Here is a 13,439-nt window from a genome sequence, read left to right as displayed (position 1 = left end):
AGCAGACCAACACTAAAAGTAGTAGAAGACAGGAAATAGTTAAAATCAGAGCTGAAATCAACGAAATTGAAACAAAAGAAACAATTGGAAAAATTAACAAAATAAATAGTTGGTTCTTTGAAAAAATAAATAAAATTGATAATCCCTTAGCCACACTAACAAAGAGAAAGAGGGAGAAAACTCAAATTACTAAAATTCGAAATGAACAAGGAAATATCACAACAGACACGAGTGAAATACAAAACATAATTAGAAGTTATTTTGAAAATCTATACTCCAACAAAACAGAAAACCTCGAAGACATCAACAAGTTTCTAGAGACATATGAATTACCTAAACTGAACGAGGAGGACATACACAACTTAAATAAATCAATTTCAAGCAATGAAACAGAAGAGGTCATCAAAAGCCTACCAAGAAAGAAAAGTCTGGGACCAGATGGGTTCTCAGCCAAGTTCTACAAAAACTTTAAAGAAGACCTCATTCCAATACTCCTCCAAGTATTCCATGAAATAGAAGAGGAGGGAACCCTCCCAAACTTGTTCTATGAAGCCAATATCACCCTGATACCTAAACCAGACAGAGACACATCAAGGAAAGAAAATTTCAGACCAATATCCTTAATGAACATCAAAGCAAAAATTCTCAACAAACTTTTAGCAAATTGCACACAAAAATATATTAAAAAGATAGCGCACGATCAAGTGGGTTTTATCCCAGGGATGCAATGTTGGTTCAACATCCGGAAATCAATAAATGTCATTCACCATATCAACAGACTTAAAGTCAAGAATCACATGATTATTTCAATAGATGCAGAAAAAGCATTTGATAAAATACAGCATCCCTTCATGCCCAAAACACTAGAAAACATTGGGGTAGTGGGAACATTCCTTAACATTATAAAGGCCATCTACGCTAAGCCCATGGCCCATTTCATTCTAAATGGTGAAAAACTGAAAGTGTTCCCCCTAAAAACTGGAACAAGGCAGGGATGCCCTCTTTCACCACTTCTATTCAACATCGTCCTTGAGACTCTAGCCAGAGCAATTAGACAAACCAAAGAAATTAAAGGGATACGAATTGGAAAAGAAGAACTCAAACTATCCCTGTTCGCTGATGACATGATTATATATTTAGAGGAACCTGGAAATTCCACCAGAAAACTTTTAGAAGTCATAAGTGAATTCAGTAAAGAAGCAGGTTAGAAGATCAATGCTCATAAATCCAATGCATTTTTATACATAAGCGATGAATCTTCAGAAAGAGAAATTAGGAAAACTACCCCATTCACAATAGCCTCAAAAAAAATAAAATACTTGGGAATCAATCTCACAAAAGAGGTGAAAGACCTCTACAATGAGAACTACAGAACACTAAAGAAAGAAATTAAAGAAAACCTTAGAAGATGGAAAGATCTCCCATGTTCTTGGATAGGCAGAATTAATATTGTCAAAATGGCCCTACTACCTAAAGTGCTATACAGATTCAATGCAATTCTAATTAAAATCCCAATGATGTACCTTACAGAAATAGAGCAAGCAATTATGAAATTCATCTGGAAGAATAAGAAACCCAGAATAGCTAAAGCAATCCTCAGTAGAAATAGCGAAGCAGGGGGTATCGCAATACCAGATCTTCAACTCTACTACAAAGCAATAGTAACAAAAACAGCATGGTATTGGTACCAAAATACACAGATAGATTAATGTACAGAATAGAGGACATGGACACAAACCCAAATAAATACAATTTTCTCATATTAGATATAGGGGCCAAAAATATGCAATGGATAAAAGATAGCCTCTTCAACAAATGGTGCTGTGAAAACTGGAAAACCATATGCAACAGAATGAAACTAAACCCATATCTCTCACCATGCACAAAACTAAACTCAAAATGGATCAAGGACCTTGGAATCACACCAGAGACCCTGCATCTTATAGAAGAAAAAGTAGGTCCAAATCTTCAACTTGTTGGCTTAGGATCAGACTTCCTTAACAGGACTCCCATAGCACAAGAAATAAAAGCAAGAATCAACAACTGGGATAGATTCAAACTAAAAAGCTTTCTCTCAGCAAAGGAAACTATCAGTAACGTGAAGAGAGAGCCTACAGGGTGGGAGAATATCTTTGCCACTCATTCTTTAGATAGAGCTCTAATTTCCAGAATCTATAAAGAACTCAAAAAACTCTACACCAGGAATACAAATAATCCAATCAACAAATGGGCTAAGGAAAAGAACAGACACTTCACAGAAGATATACAAGCAATCCACATATATACGAAAAAATGTTCAACATCTCTAGTAATAAGAGAAATGCAAATCAAAACTACCCTAAGATTTCATCTCACCCCAATTAGAATGGCGATTATCAAGAACACAAGCAACAATAGGTGTTGGCGAGGATGCGGGGAAAAGGTACACTCATACATTGCTGGTGGGGTTGCAAATTAGTGCAGCCACTCTGGAAAGCAGTATGGAGATTCCTCAGAAAGCTTGGAATGAAACCACCATTTGACCCAGCTATCCCACACCTTGGTCTATACCCAAAGGACTTAAAATCAGCATACTACAGAGATACAGCCACATCAATGTTCATTGCTGCTCAATTCACCCTAGCCAGATTGTGGAACCAACTTACATGCCCTTCAGTTGATGAATGGATAAAGAAACTGTGGCGTATATATACAATGGAATCTTACTCCACCATGAAGAATGATAAAATTATGGCATTTGTAGGCAAATGGTCGAAATTGGAGAATATCATGCTAAGTGAGATAAGCCAATCTCAAAAAACTAAAGGACGAATGATCTCACTGATAAGCGGATGAGGAAATATAATGGGGGGTGGGAGGGGTTAGCATTAGGGTTAGGGTTAGGTTTAGGGTTAGGGATAAGGAGGGTGGTAAGACTGGAGGAAGGAAGGACGGTATAGAGGGAAAAGAGGGGTGGGAGCGGTGGGGGGAAGGGAAAAAAATAACAATGAATCAAACAACATTGCCGTATGTAAATTTATGAATACACAAATGGTATGCCTTGACTCCATGTACAAATAGAGAAACAACATGTATCCCATTTGTCTACAATAATAAATAAAAAAAAAATAAAAAAAAATAAATGATAGGAGGACATAAAAAAAAATGTCAAGCAATTAGAATTTACATACATTGCTGATGGGAATACAAAATGGGCATCCACTTTGAAAAACATTTTGGCAAACATACCAAAAAAGGTAAACATACATATACTGTATGATCCAGTAATCCCATTGCTCAAAATTTGCCCAAAAGAAATGAATACAAAGTTTTATATGAATGTCCACAGTAGCTTTACTCATGAGAGACATCAACTGGCAAATGGATTATTCAAACTGTGGAATTCCCATGAAAAACTATCTAGCCTTCAAGAGAATCACACTTACGAATGCATGCAATAACATGGATGAATGTCAAAAGCATTACTCTAAGTAAAAGAGTCCAGATACAAAAAAACTACATTCTATATATGATTCCAGTTTATGAAACTCTAGAATGGGCAAAACCAAAGCAGATCAGTGATTAGGCAAGCAGTCGGGTGGAGAGGACTGATTGTAAGGGAAACACAAAAATTTTTCAGAAGGATGGAAATATTCCATATCATGATTATGGTGGTAATTACACAATCATGATAAATTTGTCAGAACTAATCAAATTCAACATTTAAATGGAAAGATTTTAATGTGCCCAAATTATACTTCAATACTGTTTGACAAAAAAAAACCCAAAAGATGACATACTCTATATTCCACCTGTATAGGGTACAACTCTCCTTTGGTTCCTATATCAACCCTACAAAATGGTCATGGGAAATAGATAATTTTGAGTTATACAGGAAACTCAAAATGATGTTGTATGATCTATCCATTTTACAGAATACTAGCTCAATTTTTCATAAGAAGAAATTGAGGTTTGGAAAGTCACTATGACACTGGATTCTCACAAAAACCCCAGGAGGTGCCAGGATATATAATTATGGTCCCTATTATAAATGAGACAAAACCAAACAATGACATTATACAAAATATTAATTTTATGGCATTAATTCTGATATTACAAAATTATACTTGGTAATTATCTGTTATGTCATTATCAACATCAGGTTAATCAACCAAATGAAACAATAATAAAGTATGAAAAAGAATTATACTGTTGAACAATTTTTATATTAACTCATAGAAAGACTTAAATGGAATATTGAAATTGAAGCCTGTAAATTATTTTGAGACACTAGTATTTTTTCATTATATTAAAAAGGAAACCTTGAATCACTCAGTAAAACATGAAAAATGGAACTTATTTCAGAGACTCCTTTAAAAGGATCTAAATAACCCATGCACTGAAGGTACAGCATATCAGGTTGACGGCTTCATATATTCTCATGACTATAAAGTTTATAACTGTTGACTTCTATGTCATGAAATAAATAGACTGTACTCTGAAACTTACATCACCAACCAGATATGTTATTTTTGGTTAAATCTTACATAAAAATATCATGATCCTATTGAATATTCCAGTAAGTAACAGATCATGTGAAAGTATTAGAGGTCTTCAGGTTCAAATTCTTTTGGAATGGTTAGTGGGCATTAAAGAAATTAACAATAAAACTAGATGGTATTCTTATGTAATGAAATGTTATTAACTATGGAATAAGCTTTTCTTAGTAAAGTATCATTTAGATGATGTTCCAAGTGTTAGAAAATCTGGACTATAAAATTTATTCTCTGACCTCAATGAGATATTGTGAAACTTCTTTTACTTAGATTTACTTAGCTTTAAATGAAATATAAGCATTTATACCTCATACTTTTCATAGATATCTGGCAGAAATTATAGACAGTAGGCTGGGGTGTGGCTCAGCGGCAGAGCGCTTGCCTAGTATGTGTGAGGTACTGGGTTCAATTCTCAGCACCACATAAAAATAAATAAAAATAAAGGTTCATCCATAACTAAAAATACATATATATTTAAAAAAAGACTTGAAAAAAAGAAATTATAGAGTGTGAATTTAAGTTCCACACACAAGCATGGCAGAAATGCATTCAAAAGAAGTGTGCTAGGTATATGAAACTGTTTGAAGGTTAAAATGAAATACCTAATATAAAACTCTTCATTTAGTTTTATGTTTTTACAATATTATTTTCAAGTATTTAATTTGCTCAAGAGACTCAAGAAATTTTTATCTAGACTTCACACATAAACTTGAATGGAAAACAATAAATTACTTTTATGCAGATAATATAAGAAGTAAAATAAGACAAATTCACTCCTTTTCTACTTCTCTAAGTTGCTAAAAATGGGGAGAAAATTAAAACTCACCTTTGCCTGCAGGCTGAGGTACTGCAAATCCAGGCAATAAAAAGGGTGCTCCTGTGGTAATACCAGCTGGTTTGAGTTCACTAACACCATATGTTGTTAGGGAAGTTATCAGATTAACCAGATCTTTCAAGGCATCTTTGGATTCTGCCTCTTTTGCTTGTTCCAATCTAGAAAAAGTATTATTTTAGCAAATTTTTTTTTCCGTTTTGTTGTATCCTCAAAGTTAATTACTGAAAGCATTTTCAGATTTAGTAAACAAAACTAGAAAATACTCTGAGAAGTTTTCTTTTACAATTTTTCCTATATAAAAACATACTTTAAAAATTTATGAATTTTATTAAGACATATTTCCCTCAGTTACTAAAGAGTAGTTTTATTCTTTGTATCTAAATTCAGCTTTTATATTTGTGTTCTGCATTTGACAATTTTTACTCTAACTTCACTTCTTCGACTCTGTTGTCAGAATAGAGTAAAAAGAAGGGAGTAAAGCCTAGAGGACACCAGAATATATAATTAATAAATGTTTCCTTTTCCTATAATCACAAATCCCATTGTTTACTTTGATTTCAATCAAAAAAAAAAAAAAACCTGAGTAAACGATGAAAATATATTCTTAAATTGTGGGGTTTTACCTAAGCAAGAGATCACAAAGAAAATTATATCCTTGCCATATCCGAAAATCATCCAAAAGTGTTTGAGAAACATCACTGGAGTCTTTGAGAAAACAAGAAAGCCCAGCAAACATTTCGACAATTTCTAGGGGAGATAGGTCATCTGATTGCTGCATATTCTGAACACAAGTAGATAAACATTCTTTTTCTGTAAGAATAAAGAAATAAATATGTATTATGTCCACTGCCCAAGAAAATTTTCTTCAATCTTACCTGGTGTTTAATGAAACATTAAATTTTAATGAATCTGTAAAACACTATGAGATAAATGTTACACCTTCAAAAACTAAACATACGATTCAAATTCATCGTAAAATTCTCCCTCTAAAGTAGATAACAAAGGGTTATATAGGAATGTACTAGAAAGAATTGATTTTATTATAGTTCTCACATCATACTTTAATGTTTATCATCAAACAAAATGATTGGCTACTGATAATTTTTTAAATTTTTTCTGTTGATATAGTAACAGGCTGAAAAAAATTTAAAAGTATCTTCAAAGTTTAAGAAGGAAAAATCCATTAATTATTTAACATTCAAATAAAATTGAACATACACCAATACGGATTTAAGGGATAGATATCTTAAATGTTTTAGGAAATAAAATTTTCAAAATTATGATTATACTATATGTCGTTAGCTTAAAGTACAGTTGAATCCCATCCTGACTTTAAGGATCCAGTGTCACATATAAAAAGCTAAGAGTGACACAAGCATAAAAGGAAAGAACATTTAATGACTAATTCATGTATTAAGTATTAGTTTTCACATTTATTATTTAATATTATAAGTGAACAAATAGTTGTATTATTTTGAAAGAGTTTAAATAATATATATTTAAAAAGTGAATAACTTGTGATGCTGTAGAAATTCTCTCTAGACATTTTAAAGAATAGTTGAATATATGAATTAAGCACATAAATTTCTCCTTAGTGATAAAGAATTCACTTAATTCTATTTTGTATCAGAGAGATTACTATCAGGTTATATATGAAACAGATTCACAAAGACTGGTAACAATAGCATACTCGCTCTTTTTTCAGTAACAAAAGAGAGAAGAATAGGGTATGACATAGGACTTACCTTGGATGATTGAAATTTACACAATGATGAAAAATAATTTTAACTCTTGAGAATATCTATCATACAGAACAAATGAGAACTTCTTACTTTTGAAATGTTCCACAAATTTAAAATTAATTTTCTCCTAGAAAATTTATTTTTTAATTTAGAGGCCAATTTTTGGATCATTGAGAGATAATTTTAAAAATCTGTCATCAAATGAAGAAAAATAGAAGAGATTCAGAAAACTCAAAATGAATATATAGAGATATTCACCATGAATATACTTGACTACATTGACACTAAGACCATGGCGGGATATGGTCATAAGGACTTCTCCAGCACTCTTCCTCCAAGGCAAATTATAGGGAGGGCACCAAGAGGTTATTGCACTGAATAAAAGCTGGAGATCATCTTTCTGAGCCAGCTCCTCCGCTGGAGAAACAAAGCTGCAGAGTTTCACTAAGATCTAAAAGACAAAACAAAACAAGAGTGTATACAGTAAATAAATAGGTGAGGAAAGGGAAAAGCTAGAAAAGAACATGATCTCAACATTATTTAAAAAATTCAGGGTAAGTGTTGCGCAATATCATTAAAACCACAATGATTAGCGCTCACTGGCAACATTAAAAAAGACATCTGAAGTTTAGAAGTGTGTTATGTTAAAACAGTAACCAAATCTACTTATATCAGCTTATTTTAAAAATATCTTTATTATCCCCTTTCTTCACCATGGTAATTTTGCCTACCTCTGTCTAATACAGGATAAAACAGCACTACCTTTCACGTTCGACACCCTCTCTTTCTAATTTAGTTCTTTAGTTCTTAGTTTACAAGGTGAAATATAATTTTCTTCTCTAAAAAGAATAGTCTCAGGGAGATAAGAAATTAAAAACATCTTGAAAATACAGAAATTTTTAAATTGTTTCAATTTTGTCAAGTAGAAGGGAATATTTGAATAATATAAATCATCTTAATTTCAAAGTATCTTTATATTGTGTCTAGTTGCCACAAACCTTGTTAAGTGTGGATTTCTTCAACTCTAGAATGAAACTGATTTCTTAACTATGAGTTGCACGGTACATGCACCACAAGTGCTTGCAGCATTGAGCACCTGCTCCCTGGGGAATTCAACAGCGGTTTCTGTCCTCAACAGATGTCCCTACAATCCCAGTTCAGTATCAGGAAAAGTTTTTTTCTTTGCTAAATCTTCTCAATTAAATATTTTTTAAAACATAAATTATGAAATCAGTTGACTCTCTTAAAGAAGAGAGCTTCATGAAATTTGGATATTTCGAAATCAGTAGGAAAATTTCTAAATAGGAAAAGAGGTATTTGAAATATCACTTTTTGTCTGAGAAAGTTAGGTCTTCCTTTTTTTAATTCATTGCATTAACATGTTTAGATAAAAAAGCTTCCTAGTTCATAACTGCCAAATATCAAAAACTAAAATTTTTCTGAATAAAAAATTCAGAAAACAGTAAAATATTTATATAATTGGTAAACATGAATAGTGCCCCAGGCCTGGACAAGTTGCTAGATATAGGATGTCCATAAATATGTGTCATACGTGCATATTTTCCCATATGTAAATACAGATCATCAAATGTAACAAACAGGTATATGCTCAGAGGGGTATAATGTTGATTAAATTCTTCATTGCTTTTTACTCTGCCTTATGTGAGTAGAGGGACAGATGCCATTTTTCTAATTTGTAACATAGAAAACAAAACCAAAATAGTAAAATAATTTTTCCCAGTCAAATCCCTAGTCTCAAAAATAAACCTGATTTAATGATTCCGTGAATCTGTTGACTGCTAAGATAATTGGTTCTTAATCTTTATAGGCAAAATGATTCTTAAAATTGTCTACTATAATCCTTTCATTTTACAAAATAGAAAAGCAAAGAGTCTACTTCACATTCCTCGTCTGTCTGCCCCTACACTAATCACTTCTATTTGTAGGGGCTCTGTTACAAAGCCCAATCAAGTGTGGCAGAGCAGTAATTGGCCACATCAACAAAGAATGAATGCCTGCATGAAACAGTACCAACCGGTAAGGTCCCAGGAAACCATCTGTCACATAATACAAACACAGGGATTTCATCTATCGTAAAACACTTAGTGAGCTTATCTCAATTGGTTTTCTAAACAAAATGATGAAAGTAGTATTTAGCCCATGATGAGGCACTAAAACAAAGAAAGTGATGCAATAAAAGCAGCGCTGGACTGGCAGCGGGGCAGTGAGGTTCTCAGCACTGCTCCTCTAATGCACGAGGACACTGGTTTCCAAAATTCAAGTAAGGGGTCTGATTTAAATGATACTCTGAGTTCCTTTTGGTCTTAACATCCAATAATAACAGAATATTAATATGAGCCCCACATTATTGCAAATCAGCATCCTGTGGCATCAAACACAGTAATTTTTTTAGGTATTAAAAGAAATCTTCACTATGCTTACATATAAAATGCAGCTTCCATTTACTGTCTAAGACATTAATTAGTTCTGTTGAAGGGCTTTAATGAAATGCGGCTGCTATTCTAAACAGCAAAGACTAATCTGCCCACATTCATCAACAAGGTCTTTGAGCAGTTTTCATTCCTATACCACTTATTTCTTCACTTATTTCCATGGCTCTTCTTATTAGATCTGATTTGGGAGTCAGACAAGTCTGAGTTCTAGCTCTGTTCTGCTATTTGCTCACATGATCATTTGGGGAAAAAAAACCAAAGCTCTGAAGTTATGGGGCAGATGCGATGAGATATTAACCACAAGCACAAAAATATCTAATAAAGTAAACGTTCAATAAATATGTATTTAGTATTTTATTTGATAATCCCAGTCTGTTTCTTCCATAAACTGTATTGGCATCCCTCTCCCCTGTCCTTTAACCACTAGCACCTGGTCAAAGCAGTTAGTGATTCATGAAGGAAAGGCTCCTGAAACCCAGTGTGAGATGCCACTGTCATGTACTTCTGGCCCACCTTCTCTACCGCAGATGCACTGTCCTCTCTATTCTATGATCATGGCAACGGTAGCAATCAGACTTACTTTTACCTAAGTGTCTACTATGTGCTGAGTGGAGAACCACAGCTTTATGAAATACCTCATTTAAACCTCACAAAATCCTTTAGGTAGGTATCACTATTTCATTTTAAAGGTGACAAATCTGCTTTTCACGTTTTACACAACTTCAGAGACACTGATTGAAAGGTACTGCTGTTGTTTTTTACTTTTTACTGTGGTAAAAAAACTCATAAAATTTACAACCTTAAACCATTTTAAGTTTGTGGTATAGCAGTGTTAATAATATGCATGCAGTTATATAATAGATCGCTAGAAATTTTTCATCTTGCAAAATTGAAACTTTATACTCTGAACAGTTACCTTTTCTTCTAGTTTTTTATTTTTGTTGTTGTTATTGTTCTAATTGTTAACAACTTTAGATACCTGGTATAAGTATTACTGTGCAATATTTATCTTTTTGAATCAAATGTGTTTTTACACTTACCTTTCTGTATCAAATGAGTTGTTATACTGTATTATAATGAACCATGGGCAGACTGCATTCTAATTGTTTGTAGTTTGCTTGCTGTAATTTTTCTTCCAAGAAGCAATATCATACATGATGACTACATTAGGAGACTAGCTAACAAAGTCCATTAAACCCGCCTTCACCCATAATGCTATTAAAAAGAATAGTGGTAACAATGGAAAAGAGTTCTCAAGGCAGGAAACAGAGGAGGTGTCTGGGGCCACTAAAATAAACTGTCTCTTATAAATGAAATGTTTACAGACTAGAGAATTCCTGCATATAAAGAGCTACTGAATATAATTTCTTGACATTAAGAAACATTGCCCAAATCTTAATATGACTACCAAAAAGTTTTCCCTTGGCTAGTTCAATAGGAAGACGATATTGATATATCAAATGTAATATTAATATCTGTTTAGAGGAACAAATTTGCTAATGCCTCACTCAAATAATACTGAAAATAATATTTCAATATTCTCTCTGCAGATCTAAAATACGTTATAGTTATATGAGATAAAATCATAATAAGCAAAACAAAATACTATAAAAAAATTGGAATAAACGGAGAATCTACTTTAGGAGTGCACCATTTCAGTTTAAATAAAGCTATGGACACAGCCACGCAAATAGCACCTTTCATACCTGTACAAAAACTTTCTGGAGTAGTCCTCGACGTTCTGCTAGAGGTAGCTCATTCTGTGCACCTCCAACTGCCTCAGGCACATGTGGAAGGTCAAAAAACAGATATAAACATTTAACCAGGGTGGAAGGCACTGACATCGTTGTCATGCAGTCCACAGTTTTCTGGAAAACAAACCAACAAATAAGTCAATAGACGGGCATAATAGTAATTGGTAAAGGTGAATAATTCACAAATGTTAAGCCAGAAAAGTATTTATCAAGATAATTTTTTAAACGTATGTAAAAATTACAAAATAACGCCTTTCTGAGAAACACTCAATTTCTAACATTTGGACAAATTTGCTTAGATCAAATATTGAGATTGGCTTTTGTTATATAGTAAATTATTTATTAAATTTTGGATTTGTTTATTAAGCAGCATGAGCATGTTTCAAAAAACATAAACTTTAGGATTTTGAGGAAAAGGTACTTAATAACCATGAACTTGGGGAACTATTTAATTTCCTTGGGCCTCACATATCTCTATTATAAAATGGATAGAATGCTACATACTTCTTAGCCTAATGTTATGGTTATATAAAATAACAAATGCAAAGACATATGAGCGTTAAAAATATTAAAGTTTACTACTATAATTTTTATCTTTAGTCTTATTTTCTTTTCAAAGGAAGAAATTCTACACCTCTGTGTAGTAAACAGTTCAATATCGTTAAGAAGCATAAAACAATAATTATCCAAATTTTCCATGGTGCAGTTTTGTATTAAAAAGTCACTGTGAATCTCATGTTTGCTTCTCTTTCAGTTTGCAGCTGCTTCCAGATGCAAATGGCCTCTCCTTCTCTTGGGCTCTGTAAATCTCATGTGAATGCTTCTAATTGGCTTGTTCTAACTAGAAGTAGGGGCCCTTGCTTTCTCCTCTGCTAAGCCAGGAGACCACGGAGGGAGCAGAAATGATGTTGAATGAACAATTATCTAGTCAAATTAACAGTTATTGAGATGAGCACATAGTTTTCATTTAATATGATGAATTCTGTTAATGAATTTTTAAATATCAAGCCATATTTGAAATAAAACCCATGTTATCTTGCTGTACATCCTAATACACTGTCAAACTTGATTTATTAAAACTGTATTTTGTCTAATTGGGTATTTTACATTTATGAGAGAATTTTGTAGTTACATTTTATTATGATATCCTTGTCTGATTTTGGTACCAAGATTATACTTGTTTATACAATAAATTGGCAAGGTTTTAATACACACACACAAAGTCTTGCCAACAGGTTGGCATCATCTGTTGATTAGTTTATTTAGTTTCTCATCAAACAGTTATTGAATGCCTAGGTTAAGTCTTTCTGTGTGCATGAAGCTGGGCATGCAAAGATGAAGCAGCCCTGCCCTTCAGAAAGCCAAAGTTTACTAGTAAATCTATTAGATTTGTAAGTCACTGCTACCTCTGAAGTCTAACAATGGCAGTGTCGACAGGCTAACATGAAGGGGAAATGATAAACACTGCCTGGAATGAAACAGAAAAGTGTACAAATTTAAAATAAGGAGGAAAGATCACCTAAAGACACACAGAAAGTTAAGTTATATGGTACATTTAAGAAACCAGAATTCCACATTGCTGACTCCTGGAAAGTCTCACACACAAAAAACAACGACAACAACAACAACAACAAAAAAACTAATCTTCAATTAAGTGTTCACTGCTCAACAGGTATACCTCAACTACTCCTCAAGTCAACCCTAAGGTAGATCCTCTGACCCTAATCTTATAAAGGAGGCAACTGAAGCTCATCATTTATATACCTTGCTTCAGGTTAGAGAGTTTAATCAAGTGATCCACAATGTATATAAGCAAACAACCTATGAAAACAGTCTCACATTTTAGTCTGAATTTTATTTTACTGGCAATGAACACCCAATTAAATGTTACATAAAAAAGTGGCAGAACCAGAATTCAGGTATCAGTTGGTGGTAGTATAGACCATAAATTAATATAGAGAGCCAGATGGCAAGGGCAATTAGCAACTAAAACAGAAAAACACATGCGAGATGGGGTCTGAATTAATGAAATAACAGGACGAGAGGAGAAAGAGCTTCAGGAACAATACCATGTAAGAACTAACCTCTTTCTAAATATCAAATATTATTTTCTGCCTCAA

The 13,439-nt window shown here is 33.1% G+C and overlaps 1 protein-coding gene across 1 annotated transcript in view; it reads right to left on the bottom strand.

The window, feature by feature from the left end:
* Window positions 1–13,439, bottom strand: part of Wdfy3 (WD repeat and FYVE domain containing 3) — a 240,559-nt gene that overhangs the window by 117,177 nt on the left and 109,943 nt on the right. Inside the window, exons 7-10 of the mRNA XM_047566015.1 lie at window positions 11,272–11,433; window positions 7,371–7,563; window positions 5,994–6,180; window positions 5,362–5,528 (exon numbers count right to left, since the gene is read on the bottom strand). Coding sequence (XP_047421971.1) covers window positions 5,362–5,528; window positions 5,994–6,180; window positions 7,371–7,563; window positions 11,272–11,433 — 709 coding nt within the window. The remainder of the gene's footprint in view (window positions 1–5,361; window positions 5,529–5,993; window positions 6,181–7,370; window positions 7,564–11,271; window positions 11,434–13,439) is intronic.

The sequence above is a fragment of the Sciurus carolinensis genome, chromosome 10 (assembly GCF_902686445.1).
Source record: "Sciurus carolinensis chromosome 10, mSciCar1.2, whole genome shotgun sequence".
Taxonomy (NCBI): domain Eukaryota; kingdom Metazoa; phylum Chordata; class Mammalia; order Rodentia; family Sciuridae; genus Sciurus; species Sciurus carolinensis.
The sequence above is the reverse complement of the archived record's forward strand: the minus strand, read 5'-3'. Positions and strand labels throughout refer to the sequence as shown.